Raw genomic sequence first — 22,921 nt, 5'->3', positions numbered from 1 at the left:
AACATATGGATGACCTTGGAAGATGGTGACCTCTCTCTTTCACTGGGGTTTTTAAAACAGAGGTTGAATGATCATCTGTCAGGATTCTTTAGCTGTGATTTCTGCTTTCCGGGGGGTTGGACTGGATGACCCATTGGGGGGGGGTTACCTTCCAACTCCACAATTCTATGATTCTGAGGATCTGTAAGTGCTTCATGTTACACACTATGGCTTGGAAAGTCCCTCTCCCCCTACCCGACTTGGGGGCAGGGGGGTTTGTAAGGATAATTACTCTCAAATTATCCTTAATTAGCTGCACAAACTATCTCCGCTAGTGTGGGAGCCACTTTTCACCATGTCGGAAAGCACCGGAAGTGGATACAAACTTTTTAAGTTCCCTGCCTTGCTTCCTAGGTGCAGGGAGGCTTTCGTGAGATCTCTTCAGCCTTGTGAAATCTCATGAGAGATTTTCAGAAACCAGTAAGCAAGGTAGATAACTTAAAACTCTCTGCTTTGCTTGGGGGAATTAAGTCTTGTTTGGTGCATTGGCTCTGGAAAGTCATCCTAGAGGTCATCTCAGGAGAGCAATGAATGGAATTGGGGGCCTGGTGTGATCCTTCTTCTCTCCTTTTTTCATAATTTAGAGTGAGAGAGAACTTTTAAAAGTGGCAAGATAATTTCCTTTCTCACCCCAATAGTTTTGTCCCCATTACACCAATCTAGTAGGTAAATGATGTTTTTCCATTGTGAAAGGTTCTTTTTATTACCAGCCTGGCCGCTCTCTTCCACACAGATTCAGTCACCCCAGCTAGAGCAGAGCACCTTTGACTATAAAGCACATAGTCCCAGGTTTCCCTGTTTTTTGTAGGGACAACAGAAGTATGCAGGGCAGGGATGGGGAATCTGTGGTTCCCCAGCTGTTGCTGGATCACGGCTCTCTTCATCCTGAGCATTGGCCATGCTGGCCAATTGGGAGTTGGAGCTATTGGGAGTTGGACTCCCAACTGGCCTAGGCATATTCCCATAGCAGGTAGACAGCACTTGCAATCTCATCCTTCGGAAGCAGGGGAGGGATGTGACAAGAGTAGACCCTCGGCAAGGTGAGTCGTTCCTATTCTCCTTCTTCTTTTTTGTAGGAAGGCACATATGAGAGCTAGGAAAGGTAAAGAGCAAGCGAGAACACAAAAGAAGAAAAATATCCTAGCCAGTAGGGGCTCACCAACCGGGAAAGCCAGGAGCCCTGAGAGGCACGGACTGGTCTTGGCCTAACCCCACTCCTCCTGCCAGCATTATAGCCGTCTGCCTTCTAAGACGAGGGAAGGAGATGGCCCACTGAAGATGATTTTCCTACCACTCCACCCCTAATAGAATAGCTATGTGTTGTTCACCAGTATATCTACACATTAACAAGGTTTTGTTCTCAATGTCAATGAAGTGGAAAGGGAATGTTAAGAGTACTGGTCCGTTTGCCATTTTACATTTTATTCTGTGCCACACAGTCTCAACACAACAGTGAACAACTGTTGCAGTAGCAGTAAGCATTAGTGCCTGATAATGGTCTAATTTCGTTCTGTTAAAAGGAGAAAAATGCGCACATCTAGAAACCTGACTTCTGTGGATTTCAAGAGGTAGGGGGACCCGTCCTGGCTTCTGCTGAACGAGAGATGGCTCTGCCAGGAAACCAGATTTCACCTGCATGCCCAGTCTTTTGACAAATCAGATACTAACTGGCTCATCAGTTTGGAAACCAGCAATAAAATCTGCTTCCCAATGATATGCCTTTGAAATGGATTCCTTATCTAAGATGCAAACCAAAAGCAGTGTGGATTCTGAGCCACAGTTACCAGGATAGAGCCTCAGCTTTTGCATTAGACAGATAGCTCAGGAAGATGCATGGCAAGCAACAGCAGTGATACTGTATATTTATTCCCCCCAGGTTAGGAGTCCTACCCTGTGTATAGCACTTTTTTACTTTTGAGTATAGCAGTGCCATACATATGAAACATCCTAGAGCAAAAACTGTTTTTGTCTGGCATAATGTTCCAGGAACACATGGATTAGGTCCTCTAAAGATGTGCACAAACCTGAGCACTAGAGCAGTTACTGATTCTGGCCACAGCACAATAACATAAAGCACAAACCTATTAACAGTAGGGAAGTGAGGGATATATTACACTCTTCTATCTACACAACTAAATGCACTATTTAATTGAAGACAAGACTCTTTCATGGAATCTACTTTCCAAAATGAGGGGCTTGTGGAGAAGAAGATGCTTTTGGTGTAGATCATCCACTTACCTTGCTGCAGTTGGTTCAGTTGAAAAGCAGAAGGGAGCATTAGACCAAGTATTATGCACTGGTCTCTAACAGTTGGTGATGTTGACCTTGTGTGACCCAAAACCAGGTCCTAAAAGGTTACTGATCTTGTAAGAGACAGCCAAGTTATTCAGGACACAGTACTCTTACAACAGTTGTTAGTCCCTTGTAATGTGAAAGATACCATTTGCTCAGGTATCATCCGGTTGGCATGACCATGGCAGCTGTACAAAATAGATACCGTATATAAAGGAGGAGTGTGTCAATTGTTGAGAAATTTTTGCAGATACCTTGCAACATACACACAATTTAGGCAAACTAGTTGAAATGATTAATAGTGGTATTGTTAAGATAGTAATATTGAAGGCCTTTGTTGATTTAAAATTTGTACCATTCATTTGTTTACTCATTGCAGAAGTGTGGTGATTTTGTTATATTTCAAGTATGTATTGAGTTAGATGTAGATACTTGCACAAGTAAATGTGAAATAGCAGTTTTGTTTTTATTCCCGCCCAGGAAAAGTTGTCACAAGTCAGTTTTTGGAATGTGGGATCTGACTTTGAATTGAATAGATGCTCTAGGAAAATTGCATTAAAATAAAATAAGATAAGATAAAAATATAAATACTTAAACACAGAAAACTTTTATTCAGGTCAAGTTTGCAATTCTGTTAAAACTTGTTAAGCAATATAGCACCTAAAGGATACAACTCGCACTAACTTTGCATTGAAAGCAGTACAGTACTTAAGTAGCAGAGAGTCGATTTAACAATGCACAGGAGGGCCCGCCTATTTGTCAAATGCCTGAAACTGGCAACTACTGCTGCCAGCCTTTTTGTACTTCTTCTACAAGGTGCAGCTGTGCTGCAGGTCTTTTGCACAGAAGGGCAATCCGGTGGGCACTTTTGCCTGTTCGCGTCGAAGAGGAAGATCTATTTAATTCCATTATATCCTATGAGCAGTACCCGTAACAAATATGATTTACATTTTGTTTATATTTTCTTGAATTTAGTTCCTGTGTTTTTTCACATTCAGAGGTACAATAAAATATACTTTTGAAAATCAGTATGCCTCCATATGAATCTAGACAAATCATTTTAATAAGCTCATTTTATTCTCTATGCCGATCCAAGGGTGACGTAACCTTCACTGCCTTGGGCCCATTGGCGAAGCTTAAAGGTGCACATTTTACGGGCATCTTCCAGGAAACCCAAGTATTTATTTACATAAATATATTAAACAAATCACATGAAACATATTCATGATTATCAACAAGTATTTTAAATGAATATTTTATAGTTTTTCCTTCTTATAACCAAAATCTGGTTATAAAATGCTTAACAGAACTGAAGAAATTGTTGAAATTTCCTAATAAACTAATAACTAATAAACTTCCTAGTTGCAGGTAGGTAGCCGTGTTGGTCTGATTCGAAACAAAATAAAAAAATTCCTTCAGTAGCACCTTAAAGACCAACTAAGTTTTTATTTTGGTATGAGCTTTCGTGTGCATGCACACTTCTCATACCAAAATAAAAACTTAGTTGGTCTTTAAGGTGCTACTGAAGGAATTTTTTTATTTTGTAATAAACTTCCTATTAATGATAAACAGTATTTAAAGGATCGCGAAGTGCTAAGACTTCAGCATATATTTCCTACAATTAATATCCTGAGGTGAGATTCAAGCAGATTACATTTTTCAGGCGTGAGATTCAATTATTCTAGCCCTGAACGAAATCATTCCCTCAGCATGTATGTCAGTAACATGTGCATACACACACACACATATTAATCCAAGTGGCGACACTTTAAACATTTTAATGCCACATTCCTAATTAAAACTTTAAAGAGCTCTGAAAATTACATTGAAAAGATACATTGGCGTCAGCATTCAAAAATTTCCGTATTCTAAAGAAAGGCACTGCTACAGGATCTCTATATACAGTACATTTTACATTGCATATTGTCACAAACGTAAGCACCCCCCCCCCCGAGAAATAATGTACAAGTGATCAGGTGAAGTGATTTTGCAATACCTGCCTGGAAGGAAGGATTATTTGCAAAACACTCAATTCAAATGGCAGCAGTTTGTAGTTCCTAATATTACAAAAAAAACACTTCTTTTCAGGGAAGTGTTTTTGGGTCAAATAACTGCAAATCAAAGCGTACCCAAACTTCCCCTGTTGGTACCTCATGCAGCAGTAAATGTTTAGTTGTAGGTCCCTTGTTTTCTTGCTCTGTTCTGATTTTGGCTACTGGAACTTCCGTGCGACCCAAAAAATCTGTTTAACAACAACACACAAATCATACTCAAATCTGTGTTGAATAACGAAGGCTTCAACCCAATGCACACTAATTTGAGATTAAACTCAATGAAAGTTATAGCTTATTTGTTCATCTTTAGTTCCCCTAACAGACAAAATGCAACAAAAATGGGAACCCCAAAAAAGGAACTCGAAGGAGGAGCAAAAAGCAGCGGGGCAGGTAATTTGTCATGTGGGAAAAGAACCTCAAAACAGTTGATGATGGGCTCCTTCACGCTTGGGACACAGTAAACAAACATGGTCGGAGTCAGGGAATAAAGATCTGTTTGTTGAAAATGGGGTGTATTTATAATGCACTGGAGCAACAAACGAATGGTACAGATGGGCTTGGCAGTGAGCACCTCTCTTCTTTCCCAAATAGCTCTATTGGGGTGTAGAGTACACAACAAACAGCCCAAATGGGGCCACTGTGCTTAAGCTCCAGCCCACGCCATTTCACCTCATAATCCTTAACAAGGGACAAAGCATGATCTCTCTCACAGACAAAATGCAGCACTTACCATCGGGTGAGAACTGGTCCCTGTCAAACATGGTGAGACACAGAACATCTTGATAGAGATCCTTGATGAAGAATTGGCAGTTAAAGTTCCATTTGGGGTTCAAAGTGTCCGGCAGCGCTCTTGTGGTGTAGCTTTGAGACCCCAGGCTGATTTCACAGTAGGGGTTGCTCTTCCCTTGGCATAAAACAGAAGTGTACACATAAACTTTCAAAAAGAACAATGTAGGCAAATCAGAGCAGAGTTAAGGACACTATTTTCACAAGAGGGTAAAAAACAACAACTTTGTATTTATATGGCTCTGATTCAAGTTCAGATTAAAGCAGCTGGGAGCCCTGGTGCAGTTCTCCAGACAGGTCCCGAAAAAGCATTCCTGAAATAAGGTGCCACAAACTAAATCCTGTAGGGTCTTAAAAGACTTATCAAATTTATTATGGGATACATAAACTTTGTCTGACTACAAAAAATAAAAATAAAATACTCAGAGCATGTGCAATTTTACAACTTTCAAGGCAAAACACAACATTTTACCAAACTTGACAGTAAAAATAAAAAAAAAAACTCTGAACATGCTCATGTTCACATTTAAAACACCCACTGTTTTTGTTCACTTCCTGCCTTGGGCCAGGCATAAACTCTCAGCCTAACCTACTTCATGCAGCTGTCATGAAGATATAGGAGGAGGTGTTAAATGGCTGCAATATGGGATTTAGTGCTCGTATCATAGGCATAAAATTTTAGTTATTTTTTTGTAAAAAAAAAAAAAGATTTTTAATTTCAAGTAACAAAACTTATTCACACCAGGAAAACAGAGCTTTGTAGTTGTACTGAAAAGAAAGAAAAATAGTGGCTGATGGTTATAGTTTTAGACAGCCCCCAAAAGGCAATTCAATCAAAGTGTACCTCCATAAGGTTCCATTAATTGGGTGGGTGAAAACCATGTTCGGTTGCCATAACAAAGTCAATAAATGGATACCATATCGTATAGAAGGTGTGAATCTACCCACCACCTTCCCAAAAAATAATAATCAATATTCCTTTTGCGAAATGGTTTATTTGTCTACGAGCACCATGCCTCATACTTGTGAAATCCAGGCTTTGAAAAGAATTGTCTCAAGTACTCTACTTATCTGATTTAAGTTTCTTCCAGAGATACTTGGCTGCTTCTGTTTTTTTTGTATTTGTACCTCTATTATTTTTATTGCATAGTTTTGGCTTACTTGAAATTTTTTTAAAAAAGAAAAGCCTGAAATGTCAGCATGGTTCCTTGCACATAAATTGCTTGGAATGTTGCCTGCAAATTAAGCTTCATAACTTACTTTCGAGAAGGGCTAGAGACTTAAAAAGCAAAACAAAACTGAAAGTTCCAAGTGTGGGCGTGAGCCCTGATGCTGTTGCTCCAATTGCAACCATTACAACCAGTCCCTGCTCAGGTTGTTTGCAAATCTATCTCCCCCCCCCATAGTTCTCTAACTATATAAATACACAGGTATTTCAGTTCCAGAAAATTGCTCGGCAACAACTTATTTGTAGCACTAGACACTCTCATATTAGCTTGCTGAACTTGGAATTATATCACCAAAGACAAACATCCGCCCCTAAATTATTACCATTAGGTTTGCATGCTTTTAATTCAGTTGCTTCAATCACATGCACCATCAAACGTCCTATTCCTGAACTCTTCTGTGACCGAGCTGAAAAACAAAACCAATTTTCAATCAGTAAATCACTTGGACGGAAAAAGAAAGCTGGCCGAGCAACATATGGAACAAAACGCAAGGCATCTAAATTGGCATGTTTGCGCAGAAGCTGGATTGCAGCAGCCAACTTATGGTATCTGTCTGCATTATGCACACATGCCAACTAGCTGCTTTGAAATCTCATTAAGTTTAAAAACTACCCTGGAGGAAGCAGGATCCATCTGCAATTTGTATAAATTTGCCTGGGCAGGGCAGAAGTGTAGACCTACAAAATACAAACTTTCCCTGTTCAGTTTCACCAACATTCTTTCATTGCATGAACAGAATCCTTTCCACAGCACAACTGTTTTGCAACTCAAAACCCCTTCATGCCACTTGTAAAGCCAGAGGCTTATTTTATGAATGTGCCCACATGTCCAGAAGCCTGAAAATGTGATGTGGGAATAGGAATATGTGGCATTTAGATTCAGGCCAGGAGATGTCCCCAAGAAGCCCATGAGGTAGGCTTCCATTCACACCAGAATCCAATGTTCCTTCAAGTTCCCATCAACCAACGTTCAGCACCTTGGTAAGCCTTTTCATGTTTCTTCTTTTCTGTTTCAATATAATGTTCTGATGCTCCTTTAATTTTCTGGACCCAGGCAGTTCTGCAGAAGTGAACATTATTTTATTTTTATTTTTTACAAAAATAAGAACAACAAAAACAAAGCGAGATGAACATTCTCTGAGCTCACCTTTCATTGATGTTGTCTGTTTTTAGTGTATATACTCTATCAATGTGGGAGATGTGGAAAACTGGCTCTTCACTGGAAGGGTCACTCGGCAGTTTCACTAGGACTTCATTAAGAAAAACAGGCTGAAAGAAACACAAAGGCAGCTTCAAAAAAACACTTGGACAAGCTGAAACGAAATTATAATTAAATTTATTGTGTCCGAAGAGACCACTGCAGCTACCACTGAGAGAGAATCCCCTGCTACACTGGGGAAGAGGCCCCAGATCTTTAAGGGAACTTATTTCCCATGGGGCTGGGCATACACAGAGGGCGAAAACCGTCTTCAGTTGGCAACTCATAATGTAAATTGTTTCTCCTGGATTGTTTTAGTTTTAGATACCTGAAGAAGTGTGCATGCACACTTCTCATACGAATGACAAACTTAGTTGGTCTCTAAGGTGCTACTGGAGGGAATTTTTTAATTTTGTTTTAATTATAGAAGATCTGTCTCTACTGACAGTCAAAATTAGTACTGATAGGAGACTGAAATTGTACAGTTAACTTCAGCATCCTAGTAGATCAAGAAACTCTATTAAATAGTAAAAAGGTTATTATTTCTATTAAAGAAAACATCCCTCTCCTCCCCTTTCCAAATGCACAATTAAGATGCTTTAATTTACTCACCGTTTTGTACATTTTGAACTGAGTATTTGATTTTGGGTTGAACAATTTATCTGACCCCGTGGATACAAACTGCTTGACCATGTAGGTGAGAAGTAGGAAGTCACTGAAGAGGAATCCATATAATTCTTTGTTGCTTTTTGTTTTATAGAGTTTGCCACTGTGCAAAAGCTTCCTTGGTCCCAAGCAATTGGTCAGAGAGTTAAAAATCAGTTGCTAAAAGGAAAAGAAAACCAATGCGGCAATACAATGACTTCTCACCATCAGAGAGAAAATTCTACTCCAAACCAAAGCCATTTTGCTACCCTTAATGTACGCTGTTGGGCTATACCCATTGAACTGTCATCAACAGGGCCACTTCTATCAAGAACCCCTAATAATAGCATTCCCAGCACCTATTTCCTCCTTTTTATCCAGTCCTTCCCACCCCAGAGAGTTACCTCAGCAAGGCCCTCACACTGAACATGGGACTGGATCCATTCAAGCCTGTCTGAATTCTCCTTTTCTCGCACTCCCTCATTCACCTGGGAACACAGCTCCTCAGCCCGCTCAAGAGCCAGCTTCAGATTACTGTGATCTGGGTGAGTTTCAGGGGAATTTTCCAGAATCTGGTTAGAAAAAAACAGACAAAGAAAAGTGCAGTATTAGTTAAATGGGGGGAGGGTGGGGAGAGATATCATAGAATCATAGAGTTGGAAGGGACCTTGAGGATCATCCAGTCCAACCCCTGCAAGGCAGAAATATACAGCTGTCCCTTATGGGGATCAAACCTAGGTGTTATCCACACCAATATGAGCAGTTTTTCTGATTTTTTTAATAAATACACTTGGAGTTCTCTGCTTGTTCTCACACAATATTGTCAATCAAGTTAGTTTATTTAATTTCCATCCCACCCTTCCTCGCAAAGGATCCCTCAGTGCTTCAGAGAACAATTATGCTGATACTCACACTCTTTATGAGAAGAGGGTAGCGAGTGATTCTTTGCATAGGCTTCAACAGGAAGCTGGAGAGTGGCATTCCTTTACAGCGAGGATCCGAAGCCAATTTCTACAAGGTAAACCGGTATTTTTGAGAGGCTGCATTATTGCTACTGATCAACATTGACAGAGGGCTTTAAAAGGTGCAAACAGTTGTACAAGCTTCAGTTTGTTATCTTTTGCAAAAGAGCAGCCCCTTGGGTCTCTGTTGTCTAGAGGGAGAATATGAAGGGGGAGAGTGTGACTTATCTCAGGCTGCTCCGTTAGAAAAAGGAAAACCTGCTGCAGAGCTAGAACAAGGCTCCATTCCCTGCAGCATTTCCCAAGGGAAGCAAAACTCTTTACATGAGTGGAGTTCTAGTAAAGAGGTCTTTCCATTCCACCTTAAGAGCAGACATGGAAGTGTTGCGTCTGCCTAACACACACCAGCGCTGCATGCTGGAACTTCCATTTGTGTATAACTTTCTGCTTTGCTCTGGACATGTAAGGGGGCGGAGTTACAGAGAACAGCCCCCCCCATCATAAAGTCCAGCTCCTCCAGCAGTCAGAGCTCCAGCAGCGGGTCCAGTGAAGGGCAGGAGGAAGTGAGCAGGTCGGTCCAGGGCTCCAGCAGCATCCAAGAGCCGCGACTGCAGCCTAGAGCTCCTATACAGGAAATGGCCAGCAGAGGAGCATCGGACAGGCGCCCTTTCCCCCCAACGCCTGATTTGAGGCGTGGCAGCTCCCGTAGGAGCAAGGGGCGGCGCTTTGGGATCCTCAAACTACTTTGCTGGGCGCATAGCCGGAAAGCGCCATTGCGAGATTCTGATGAAGACTGAACAGTCATGTTTCTCTTATCTCTTGCACTGTAAATAAGCATGCACCAATAAAAGTCTTAAAGACACGACGGTGTGGAGCGTTGTTACTCGAGGGTAGCCACCAGCATCTCTGACAGGACACAAAGGAGATCAGACATGTTTCCCTTTTGTCCTGACTTGCGCTTAATAAACTGCTTGTAAATATGCTACCACAGTCTCTCTCTCTCTGGCTACATTTGCTGCATAGTGGAATCTGTTGGAAGAGAGTGCGCCCAGGCTTCTGAGCAAGTCTGGGTCACTGATTTATGCTGCACCAAGGACCGGAGATTGCCCGGCATGTTGGCCGGCTGGGCTGGAGCCAGCTGGGGGCCTGCCAGATGCCTCCGTTTCCTTGGTCACATTTCCCCTGTTTCCTTGGTTGTTACATGGAAGGGGCAGCATTTTCTCTTGATCCTCCCTCCCTCAAGAATCCGCTCTGCAGGGTTGGTGACCTCTCTGGAACAGCACAGAGGGCTGTGGGGGAAGGGAAGATCTGCTCTCCCTTGTACTCCAGTGGGAGATTCTGCAAGATCCCCGCTCCTCCTAAGGAGCCTTTCCATTTGTGGAGACTACTTGCAGCCACAGTCAGACCTATTCAAAGAACAAGGAGAATTGAGGTTTGATAGCGTGGCAGAGAAGCTGGCTGAGAGTCAAGTGAGCATGCAGCCAAGGGGCACTTTTAGCTAAATGCCTGGGCAGAGACTGGTGTGATATACTGTACAAAAGAAGGAAGAGCCTGTTCCCAAGGTAGATGTGGCTATTGGAGAGCTTGTGTTACATCTGCCACAGCCTCAGAGAGAAAAGAGACATGATTGAATTAGGAAGCTACTGTACTTTCATAAATTCTTTGAAATCTGGTTCTTCATCCGTTTTCTGCTGCAGGAGGGCAGCCCCGTTCAGCTGGCAGCTGCAAAACCGGATATAGGCTTGCATTTGCGACAGTTCAGCAGCCAGAATGTCACCAATCATCTGCACGGGCATTTTTTCACCCCCCATCTTCTTACGCACACGCAGGGCTCTGGAAGAAAATAAAACGACAGGGAAGCAGTTTGAATCCAGAGCTTTCAACAGGAACAAGCTACGGAAGGGCTCACCAGTTACTGTCACACAGAGATCCCATGTGGCAGGGTCAACTCTGTTGAGAAGATGAAGTAAGTGGCTCTGGCTACCTCACCCAGGAGCTCATTCAGAACCTGGAGGTCACACCCACGGTCACAACCTAACTTGCTGTTTGACGGCTCTTTAAGGAACCATTAAAGGAAGGCTGGACATATCCAAGAACACAGGGACTGCTAACCCAATTCCTATTTGGTTGTGGCGTTTATAGACTGATACACCCAGCAAGACAATCCACTGTCACGGTGAAAACAAGCTTTTTAAAAAGGCCATTTCAAAAGCCCAGATTTCTGCTTTCCCTGCATTGTACATGTGCTTATTTTATTTGCTTCTGGTACTTCATTTCTTCAGGGATGTTTTTTTACTCTTCTCAATCAAGGTTGCATTTAGTGAATTTGAAATCATATCACATAAGACTACAAATTGAACCAAAAGCTTCCCAAACAGAAACTGAGGAGCAGAGAGAGACACTTTCATTTTTTTCTGACAAAACGTTAAAAAGTACAGCTAAGATGCTTCGGAGATGTCCGAAATACTTTTCTTTCAGCCCAATTGTGGAAGACATGTTTTACGTGCCAGGTTCCATCCCCTGCACCTCTGATTCCTCAAGTAGCAGGACTGGAAAACACTTCGGAGACCCTGTAGAGGAGTCAGTGCAGGCAACATATTTGTCAATCTCCCTAGTCTTTCTGAATGATTTTAAGAGAAAAATATTAAGGCCAAATTTGGCTTGCCCACAGTGCTATACATGTCCACACAGACATAAGTACCATTGAGTTCAGTATAGCCTACTCCTATGTAAGTGGGTGTAGACTGTAGCCTCAATGGTTCTATTTTGTTTATTTGGACTGAAACAGCTAAAGCCACAAAAGCTAAGAAAGGAGTAGTAGCACTTACTTCAGTAACTTTGTATTAGACATGATGAGTTCTTTCCAGTTAACAAAAATTAATCCCATTTCTGCTTCTGAGAGACAGCCTGTTTCAGTCATTTGTTTCTGGAAAACCTACAGTCAGATACAAGGAGGGGAAAAGGAATTTTAAATACAGTGTGATGTTCCCCTCTCAAATTAAGAACTGTTTGATAACTCACAGTCACAAAACTTAAGTTTTCCTTTGTTCCTAACATTATTGTTTCTTTGCTGCCAGATATTTCTTCCAAAACACTTAGTCTAATTGAGGTGATCAGAAAATAAGAGCAGGATCAAAAGGTTTCCACAGATCCAGTCTGCTATGGGTGATCTCCTTAGAGACCACAAGATATCTAAAGATCCTAGTAACTCATGTTGACAATGTATATTAAGCAGTGGCAATGAGTCCCAATGGTACTTTTATTGTGATGGATCCCTGAATTGAGATCCTGTCTCAGGGACTGCCTGACATTCTTTGATCATCAGGGGAAATAGAAACAAAAACTGCAGCTGAAGGTGCAGTCTGTGAATTTGTGTTAAAGCTTTTGCACAGCTTTCATTTGAGAAAAAAGGTCTTAATGGTCTAAACCAAATTCAAGGTCTAAACCACTGAGCCTCTTGGGCTTGCTGATCAGAAGGTCGGCGTCTCAAATCCCCACGATGGGATGAGCTCCTGTTGATCGGTCCCAGCTCCTGCCAACCTAGCAGTTCGAAAGCACGTCAAAGTGCAAGTGGATAAACGGTTTCGCCAGAAGCAGCTTAGTCATGCTGGCCACATGACCCGGAAAAACTGTCTGTGGACAAACACTGTCTCTCTCGGCCTGTAAAGCGAGATGAGCACCGCAACCCCAGAGTCATCTGTGACTGGACTTAACTGTCAGGGGTCCTTTACCTTTAATAAGGGATTCAAGGCAATACATTTATCACTACCTTTTGTGTTCAGGGAAATCTCACCTCTAGGACAAGCTGAAGGTCTTCCATGTATTTTTCCTCGGTCTGGATCAGCTCATGTATGTAGCCCTGCCTCTTCCTTTCCATGGGCTGCATTGTGTCAAGACTTTGGAGATCTGCACACCCTGGGGGAGGAAACAGTCCGAGTCACTTGGAGCCCAAGTGCCAACTTAACACCAAGCAAAAAATAGACAGGGAACGCTTTTGATAAATGTGGAGAAGAAAACTGGCTTTGAAATAGCTGGGTAGGAACCCCAACGTGTGGCTTGTGGCAGAGTTTCTCCATGAGCAGCCTGTGGGTCTCTCACCAGCCCTGGGACAGGAGAGGAGGCAAAGCATCTGCTCTCGACAGAAGAATCATGTAATGCAGCACTGCTCTTGTCACAGTAAAGGCTTGGAGAAGTGCTTCCAGGAGCCTTCATGTGGTGATGCTAACGTTAGAATCTGTTCGGTGAGACATGGCAGAAGAGGATGAATTGCCCCTCTCCTTCCTACACAGTAGGGCTGGGCGATATATCAATATATTGTCTTATATTTATATTAAGAGCAAATTGTGATAACCATTTTTTAAAAAAATAACCTGGCAATCTATTGTGAATTGTGTGTGTGCTTGTGTGTGATAGTCAAAAAGGACGTTGTTGCAAAAATTGGGAAGCCGATGCTTCTTCCTGTCCTGGGCAGCCGTTGCAATTGTGAATTCTGCCTCCGCTGCTCTTTGAGAAATGGTGTGTGCGCTGCAGGGTCATTCTCTGCCTTAACTCCCTAGGCACAAATCGTCCTTGGAGATACAGTGGTACTTTGGTTTATGAACTTAATCCTTTCTGGAAGTCCATTCTTAAACCAAGGCACGCTTTCCCTGAAGAGGCCCCCCACTGCCAGGGTCCTTCCACCATTCGGCTTCCATTTGTAGACCGAGGTAAAGTTTGCTAACCGGAACACTACTTCTGGTTTTGCAGAGTTCTTATACCGAATAGTTCATAAACCAGACTGTTTTTAAACTGAGGTACCACTGTATATTATGTGTGTGTGCGTGCATGTGCAGCCTAACTCTTCCTGGGGGCTCTGTCTCCTGAGCAGGTGGAGCTGAGCAGCCTGCAAGCAGGAACGTCCCTCCCTCAGAGACACCAGGCTGGTAGGTGGCTTCGGGAGAAGCATGGCTTCTGGAATCTGGAGCCCCTTTTCTTCCCCTGTTCTCACATAAAAATATTAACTGGGGTAATAGTAATAATAATAATTTATTACTTGTACCCCACCCATCTGTCTGGGTTTCCCCAGACACTCTGGGCAGCTTCCAACAGGATATTAAAAATACATTAAAACAGTCATTAAAAAACTTCCCTAGCATCAAAATTCAATTTAATATATAGTCCTCAACATGTCAGATATTAAACTGATAAGAGCACATACTACACATGATCTTAGCCAAAAAGCCAAGAAGCGAAAATGAAAAAGATGCTGCTTTAACATAAGAGCTGCTTCCCTCTTTCCCCTGCTGGGATCGCTGATTGTGGGTGTGCAATTGTCTGTGTCTCCCTCCCTCCCTCCGTGTTTGTGTGCACACATTTTGTTTTTGTGAAGAACAACACATTGGGGTTTTTTTAATAAAAAAAATGAACCCAGCCTCTCTCTGCTGGCAGGCGGCAGCTCCTCTTAACTTTAAAATGGGTTTCTGGCCTGACATCATGGCCATGTCGGGGCAGTGTAGCTGTCTGTGCAGGGGGAAGCCAGGATTTACGAGGTAAAATTCCTGGCAATGCTCCTCAGGGTTATCCTGCGGTGTCGCTTAAGCCTGTACCTGCCAGCTGGAAAGGCAGAACAGGTGCGACCTGGGAAGTGTGTCCCTGCCATGGACGAACCTCCGTCTCCGGCATGAGCTATGATCAGTTCCCCAAGAATCTGGAACATGGGCTTTAATTAAGGGGTGCTCCTGAAAGGGCATATGATAATGGGCTGCAATTAATCAGCTGCCAAAAGGACTGGACTTGAGCTGTGAAGGTATTTGAATGACTTTTTACAAGCACAAAAATACTTGCAGCAGCCAGAACGGGAGTGGAAGGCAAGGCAATGCTTGTTATGATGATTACTAAATTGTCTTTTTCTTTCTTGACCTCCCCTGCTAAATGAAAGAATCGTGCGCAGTCGCTATGTTCTGTCTAATACTGAGGGAAGAAAGGGGAAACACTCTCTACAAAGATTCTCACAATGATTTTATATACCTTCTCCTTCCAACCAAGGTTGAAATAGACAATATTGAAATTATCTTTGGGCTGGAGTGGACAAGAGACTAATTTGGTAAAATGAAGGACTCTGTTCTCTAACTGCGGGCTGAAGAAAATAATTCCTGGAGTTTTAATGGTAGAGTAGCCATCTGTTGGGGGGGGGGGGTAATTTAGAGCCCAGTAAATGTTGGCGTATTTAAGCAGAGTAACTATTGCACAACAAAAAGTGTTTTGAGGAAACTGCAAAGTATAATCAGGAGTGGATTTAATTAAAGAACAAGTTACACTAATCATAAGAACATTACAGAATCATGACCCACCACCCAGGGTACTGAGCGAGGTACGCAGACCTCCTCATATACTGTATGCAATTGCTGACACGCCTTAAATCAATACAAGCTTAACAACAACTGCTGTCCTGCCCCACAGCTGCAAAACTAGGTCATTACATTTCCTTCTTTCTTTTAAAGAGATACACATTTCTGTGGAACAGTAATGAACCTCAAACTGTAAATCACTCAACATTTCCCCTGCGGTTCATTATTGTGGAACAACATTAAGCATATTTTGTAAATGTCTTTCATGTGTGACCTTCGGAAGCACTTTAGTGAAAATATCCAAAATTGGACTCACCTGGAACATACTGAAATACAATTGTTTCGTCAGCAATCATTTTCTTTACAAATTGCAAACGTAATCTTAATACTCTAGTGCGCTGTGTATTAGTTTCTGAACACAGAATAGTGAGTCCACTCTGGGAATCAAGATAAACTTTCACTGGTAATGTTACTTGCATCTTCAAATCTTCAAATACTTGTAAATACCATTCAATATCACAAATGGCCTGAACACATGCGCATAGCTCACACTCAGTTGTGGAGAGACAAATAATTGTTTGATTTCGAGACTTCCATTCAAAAGGACACCCGTTATAACAAAACATCATACCAGACACACCTCTGTAATTATTTTGCTCCACTGCATGAGATGCATCACAGAAAATTTCAAAACCTTTGTCAACACATGATGCAAACTGCAACCTATAATGTTTTGTATGTTTGAGATACATTACCACTCTTTTAAGAGCAGGAAAACATTGCGTAGTGGGCTCAAAATTCCACAAATTTTGCCAGAAAATGAAAAGCATACGTTATATCTGGTCTTGAAATTCTTTGAATGAAATTAAGCTTGCCTATGGCAGAACGATACAAAGTTTTGTTAAGAAATGGCTTATCTTCATCTGTAAATGTGAAACCCCACACCACAGGCGTTTCTTTTCCATTTGCATTGTCTAAACATAACATTTCTGTAAGATCATCAATTTTCACAGTTTGATGAACTAGAAAAGATCCATTTTTGCCTTTCTCAATTTGCATGGATAAGTAATTTTTAGCTATGCCCAATTCAACCACATCAAATTTTCTCTGTAACTGTGACACTATTTGTTTATATTCCTGCTTAGTTTTTGTAGAAATTAACACATCATCTACATAAACACATATTTTTGTTACAGAATTTGCATTTCCTTTTACAAACACACAGTTGTCTGCTTTTCCTTGCAAAAAACCAAAATCCAGTAATTCTTTCGCCAATGTTTGGTGCCAGTTTCTTCCACTCTGGTGCAAACCATAAAGAGATTTATTTAGTTTGCATACCAATCCTTCAGCGGCATTTACGCCATCAGGAACTCGCATAAAAATTTGTTCTTTTAAATCTGCAAACAAATATGCAGTTTTTATATCTAAATGATAAACAGAATGTCCACGCTGGGATGCGTCTTTTAACAAAAGCTTAACTGTCTCATATTTTACACTTGGTGAGTAACATAAATCATAATCCTCGCCTGGAACTTGTTGAAATCCCCTGGCTACTAATCTTGCTTTGTACCTTACCACTTCATTCTTGTCATTCATTTTAACTTTATAAACCCACTTTGAGTCAATTACTCTCATATCTGGGGTTTGTGGTACAAGAGACCAAGTGTTATGCTCTTTTAAAGAAGTTATCTCAGAATCCATTGCTTTATACCAATTCACAGTTCCTTGCTTAGGTAAGTTTTGAACTTCATGGTAGCTTTTAGGCTCAAAAATTGCCTTCTTGGCATACACAGTGTTAAACTGTTCATTTGCAAAACGTTTAGGCTCTTGTCTCTTTCTACCTGACCGTCTGAGTCCAGAAGGAGAACTTGACCCTTCAGACTCAGTGGAACCGTTTGAACTACTAGTCTCAGATTTGAATCATTTTTGTCGGACTGCTGAAACTCCTGAGGGCTTCGTTTACGATCGGGAAACTCAAAAGAACTTAACCTCCGCTCGGGTGTCTGTAGCTTTAAAATTTCAAATAAATCACCAGACCCAACAGGTTTTCTGTCTTCAGCATCACCACTATCCCCTGCTGCTCCTTCTTCTCTTGCTACTTCTATTTCCTCCTCAGTATCATCTATACCATAAGTATCTTGGAAAACAGCAACTGCATTCCAATTTACAGTTGGGATTATGCTTCTGGTTATATGAAACATGCCAGTGGCTGGTATATAAACTCCTGGTAGCCCATTAATCTTCCCTGAGCACTATGCTCATCCAATTTCTGAATAGCAGGGTAATGCATGATAAGATTTGAACCCCAAATGCGTAGATATTTTAGGTTAGGGCGTTTTCCAAACAACATTTCATAAGGAGTGACATCTAAACCAGAATGATAACTGCGGTTCTTCACATAACAATAGGCAATGAGAGCTTCAGCCCCAAACCCTTTGGGCAAATTAGCATCATACAGATAAGTTTTAACACCTGCCTGCAAGTCACATTGCACAACCTCAACAAGCCCATTCTGGAAAGGACTTCGGGGGCAAGATAACTCCTGCGCTTCCAGGAAACGCTCAAACTCTTCAGAAACAAATTCTCCCCAGTCAGAAAAAAGATTCCTTATAGGTTTGTTAAAGTGTGTTCTTACCCAGTTGCAAAAAACTTTATACTTCTCAAATGCTTGTGACTTCTCAGCAATTGTATAAACCCAGGAAAATTTACTATACTGATCTATCAGAGTTAACCAATACTTTGAACCTCCTAATGATGGTGGGAGTGGCTCAACTAAATCACAATGCACGTGCTCAAATGGCCCTGATACTTTTCTGTCTGAGCATTTACCCTTGCGTGCAACCTTTATCTTATTCTTACAACAGGATATACATTGCATATAGTATTTAAATGGCTTTAAATTCAGTCCATCAACAATATTCTTTGTCTTTATCACGTCAGCAAAGTTCAAATGTTCTAGAAGTTTGTGTGCTTCATGGATACATCCAGAATGTGGTTTTACATTTTTCAACCCCTGTCTTGACTGTATTACTTTGCAATTTACAGGTGGTTGTGAATAGCTCTGAAAGGACAGTCTATATAAGCCCTCAGACTCCCAGGCATATAATACACGTTCGTTTCCATCGAAAAACTCACATATTGTCTTAGTAAAGCACACAGTTATTCCTTGATGAGCAAAGCAACTTACTGACGGGCAGTAAATGCAATTTGCTATCGTGATGTTTAAAGAGTCAAGTTTAATTGTACCCCTGCTGTACTGGAAACCAGGGAATCCTACAAAGCCCTCTTGCAGCCCTAATCCAGCCAAACGTTTCAGAACCATTTTCAGAGGCCCATATGCAATGTATTGCAATAAACTTGCGAGGTTACCTCGGCCTGGGCAGTGGAGGGCAAGCTGTCTCCATCCAGGTTTCTCCGAAGCCCCGTCAAAGGTGGTAACAGGTGCTGACTTGGCCTCTGCTGACTTGGCCTCAGCATATTGGCTCTGTAAGAACCTCCATGCTGCAAACCTGAACTGTGGGGAAAGCTTTCAACTTTCCCCAGTACAATTGCTACTAGAAACATTTTCCATTTCTTTCTCAAAGGATAACCGACAAAGAAAAGTGGAACCAAATTGTAGGGGAATCATCAAGCTTTCCATGACCCTTTAACCTTAACCTCTTCCATAACCCAAGTTTTCTAAATCTTAGAAAGGTCTAACATATTGACGCAAAACTATTAACCAATTAAATTCAACCCACTGGTGCATGAAGAAATGGGGCCTTTATAGTTGTTTTGTTGAAACAGTTGCTATCTTTGGGTGCAATCCTAGCTCCATTCCCCTGGGAGTAAGCACCACTGAATTCAAGAGGGCTTTCATGGTTAGAATTGAGCCATCAGTCACTGAGTGCACATTTGAGCACACTTGGCTGAGCCTGATGGGAGCTGGGAGAAACCCCCTTGACTCTGCTGGCTGGCAGTGACAGCTCACCATCTCTAGAGACACAACTCTTTGAGTAAGGTAAGTCGAGTTACTGACACTGTCAACACGGTCTGACCCTCCTAGTTTGACCACTGAACCACTCTAGCACAATAGCTCTCCACGCCCAGAGATAAATTTAATTAGGCTAACCGTAATGGAAAAGAAATCATACACAAGCATATAACTTTGTGTGTCTCTTTAATAAAGTATTTTTGCATAGTTATTTCCAGTTTTCAAAAAACAAAAACAAATAACCATAATCTCATATACAGCATATGCTGTGCTTGCGTGGTGAGACACTAAACATTATTTCAAATACTACAGAGTCCAAGAAGAAAAAAGTTATTAAGGCAGCATACAACACTATAATATGTAAGAATTTAACATAGCTCATAAAAGGAATACAACCCTATTTATGTGTCCTTAGACTTAAGACTCGTCGAGTTTAGAGGATCTTGCTCTCAGGTGTGTAAAGAATTGCAGTCAAAATGCATCTTTAACTGGAAGCAACCCAACTGATCTCGACGGGGCTCATCCATGAGGACACATGCGCAAGATTGCACTGTAAAGCAGCAGCATGTTGTGGCAGCCAAAAACACCACTACAAATCATACGTCTGTCAGCATTCTTGTAACAGATTGATTGACATCAGTTTATGGTTGGATTGCATAGAAGGAGCACAAAGCCTCAAGTCCTGGTATAACTGTTAAAACAAATCACAATTTGATGATGTGGTTCAATCATTTTATGTTGAACTATAAAATAAAATAAAAATTGTAGTTTTCTAGCTGCTTAGGTGCCCATCCAAAATATCCACAAAATCATGAACCATCTTTTGAGTTCTCCAGAACTCTTAATTAGGCTGGGTTGTAATTTCCAGGTTTAGCCAAGAACCCTCAATTCCTAATTCCCCCCTTACTTTTGTGAGATCTTTATGGGCATCCTACTCTTTGGCTAATTCTCCTCTTGTTCTCACCCCACCACACCCAAAAAGCATACTACCAAAATCTGCCTCAGAGGGAGATTTTGGGAGTGCAAGGATGCAAGGTGAGGAGGGAAAGCTTATTCTGTTGCACAAGTGGGTAGACATAACAATAACAGGTACCCAAAGTAATCTGCAAGAACAAAGCCATTTGTATTTAAAGCGAAAGGCCTACAGTTCAGAGAGCCCAATGTATGCACACCTAAAAGCTACAGTAAGTCTGTCTGCCAGAACGTTTGGCTTTTGGTTTGAAAAGCAGAGGCAACCTAGAAACTTTTGGAACTGTCAGAGCTGCCTGATATGCATTTGTAAATAGGCAATTGTTAAATTACTGCTCTCTGGGGTGCAGGAGTTTAAAAACTCTACTCAATACAGTGTATGGATTTAAAAGCTTTATGTTTTTGGCTTTTCTTCTAACAGTTGGCATGAAGAGGTTCTTTAATCTCACCCTGCAATTCAGCAGGCAGGACTTTTCAAAGATAATTCATCCAGCAACTAAATTGGTTTGATCAGCAGTTTCTGAATGATTAGCCAACAAATAAAAAACAGAAAACAAAACCCTTTCACAAGTTACTGGGAACTCAGATTTTGTCTGAACCCTTGTATGTGGCTAAATTCAGGTCAGCAAAAATGGCAGCACCAATGTTTGAAGTCTGCCAAGGGCTTGATGAACTTCGTGATTGAGATGCTATAAACAGAGAGCTCCAGCCCGTCAAGTCGCCATGTGGGGCTGGAAGGCTGGACTTTGGATTAGAAACATTTCCAGAAGAGCACATCAGAGATCTTTTGGCTGAAAGTTGCTAAGCCGCAATCACAGTTTGTGAGAAGAGGATGCAATACTGCACAATTAGCATTTTTATTGATATAGCATCATAACATTTGCTAAATGTCCACTATCCAGCAGAAAGACGGGAGGGGGAACCAGCTGAACAACCAATATTGATAATTTGATTCTTTGAGATATGATCACAGGAAAACACAAGTAAGAGAAAACCCATTCATAATTTATTGAGGCACATAACTCTCCTGAATTGCACATAAAACCCTCCCCACAATCTGTTACTTGATAAAAGTATATACAGGAATCTTTTTCTTTCCTTCTTTCTTTCTTTGATAAAAGTCTATTAAGAATACATAATATTCATTTTATTGAGGTGAGAACCCTAAACAAACTTAAATGGAACTCTTTTCCAAGTAACAGGATTACACTGTTAGAATGCTGAACAAAATACTTCCGAGTTAATGAAATTAACACTTTTTGATAGTACCGCCTAAGTTTTGCATATCCAAACTGTAAACATTTCAGATTGCACATATCACAATTGTTGCTTGCACTCTCAAATTCTAAGAAATTAATTGTCTTACCTCAATTAATTGCCTAACAAAATTGTCATCCTTTAAAAAAATACTAGCTTTCCCCAAGACATTCCGTAATCGTAAAGAAGTTAAATTACTGAAGTGGTATGCATGATAGAAAATAACATATTTAAATCACTAAAGAATTACAACCAAAATACTACTCTACCACATGTTAGCTTAATGATGCCTTAAAATGACCAATCTAAATGGAAATTTCCCTAAAACTGGGGATCCAATCACTTGTGGATATGTACTAAATTTGGTGAAAAGGGCCATTCTGTCAGACTGCCTCTGTTCTAGATCTATCTTGCCATCCTATCCTCCCCTTCCAAGGGAGAGGGAGAGGCAGAAACAGGGAACTTCAACTGATATTTGAACGGCTGCAGGATAATAATAATAATTAATAATAATAATAATAGCAGCTCTCAGTAGGAATCTCGTTTTGACAGTGTCATTGACTAGGAAATTGCCAGAGGCCAATTGCAGATCTATAAAATATTCAGTATGAGACAACATTAATACCATGTTTTATCTGTGTATCTGAAAGTGTGCATGCACACGAAAGCTCATACCAAGAACAATCTTAGTTGGTCTCTAAGGTGCTACTGGACAATTTTTTTATTTCTTTATATATTTCTACTGCGTCAGACCAACACGGCTACCTACCTGAATCTAGAACCATGTTTTATTGTTAGAGATAGTTAACTTTGGCACTAAGTGTAGCTATAGAATGTTAAAAGGAAATAGCTTGCTGTTTCTCAGGGTTCCACTACACATCACATTTAAGTATGTGTCACTGAATCACAGAGGCATTTTGTTTTTATCCAGGAAGAACCGTTGCGAGAGGGCAAGTTGGAGCGGAGCCTCCAGGCTCCTAATAATCTCCATGCTTCAAGCCACTTGCTGCCCTCAACCAGCTTTCAGATGGAAAACCTGGCCAAATAGCGTTGGTGCAGGGGTGTCCGGGGGTCTCTCTGCAGCCCACCATGCTGCATGGGACTCTATACTAAGTAATGTGAAGTTGGGTTGGAAAAGGAAGAGGAGCAGCTGAGAGAAAGGCCTGGGGGTCCTGTCGTGCTCCTTCTTACA

At 41.3% G+C, this 22,921-nt stretch overlaps 2 protein-coding genes and 1 non-coding gene across 8 annotated transcripts in view; 1 reads left to right on the top strand and 2 right to left on the bottom strand.

Annotated features, from left to right (window-relative positions):
- LOC118082609 (protein FAM228B) overlaps window positions 1-3,359 on the top strand; it is a 31,917-nt gene extending 28,558 nt beyond the window's left edge. For 3 of the 4 annotated variants that reach the window (XM_035110355.2, XM_060272355.1, XM_060272352.1), the window contains one exon: window positions 1,116-3,359. In XM_035110355.2, coding sequence (XP_034966246.1) covers window positions 1,116-1,248 — 133 coding nt within the window. In that variant the 3' untranslated portion in view covers window positions 1,249-3,359. The remainder of the gene's footprint in view (window positions 1-1,115) is intronic. The other variant, XM_060272353.1, reaches the window with a different exon arrangement.
- The window catches only part of ITSN2 (intersectin 2), a 72,780-nt gene continuing 51,767 nt past the window's right edge, over window positions 1,909-22,921 (bottom strand). For all 3 annotated transcript variants that reach the window (XM_035110349.2, XM_035110351.2, XM_035110348.2), the window contains 11 exons: window positions 12,998-13,119; window positions 12,033-12,139; window positions 10,854-11,037; window positions 9,155-9,253; window positions 8,647-8,814; window positions 8,210-8,422; window positions 7,547-7,668; window positions 7,377-7,459; window positions 6,723-6,806; window positions 5,116-5,289; window positions 1,909-4,573 (listed from right to left, as the gene is read on the bottom strand). In XM_035110349.2, the coding sequence (XP_034966240.1) occupies window positions 4,416-4,573; window positions 5,116-5,289; window positions 6,723-6,806; window positions 7,377-7,459; window positions 7,547-7,668; window positions 8,210-8,422; window positions 8,647-8,814; window positions 9,155-9,253; window positions 10,854-11,037; window positions 12,033-12,139; window positions 12,998-13,119 (1,514 nt within the window). In that variant the 3' untranslated portion in view covers window positions 1,909-4,415. The remainder of the gene's footprint in view (window positions 4,574-5,115; window positions 5,290-6,722; window positions 6,807-7,376; window positions 7,460-7,546; window positions 7,669-8,209; window positions 8,423-8,646; window positions 8,815-9,154; window positions 9,254-10,853; window positions 11,038-12,032; window positions 12,140-12,997; window positions 13,120-22,921) is intronic.
- On the bottom strand, window positions 14,250-14,436 carry LOC118083271 (U2 spliceosomal RNA). Its single transcript, XR_004692353.1, has one exon. It is a non-coding gene; the product is annotated as a U2 spliceosomal RNA (small nuclear RNA).

The sequence above is a fragment of the Zootoca vivipara genome, chromosome 3, assembly GCF_963506605.1.
Source record: "Zootoca vivipara chromosome 3, rZooViv1.1, whole genome shotgun sequence".
NCBI lineage: Eukaryota > Metazoa > Chordata > Lepidosauria > Squamata > Lacertidae > Zootoca > Zootoca vivipara.
The sequence above is the reverse complement of the archived record's forward strand: the minus strand, read 5'-3'. Positions and strand labels throughout refer to the sequence as shown.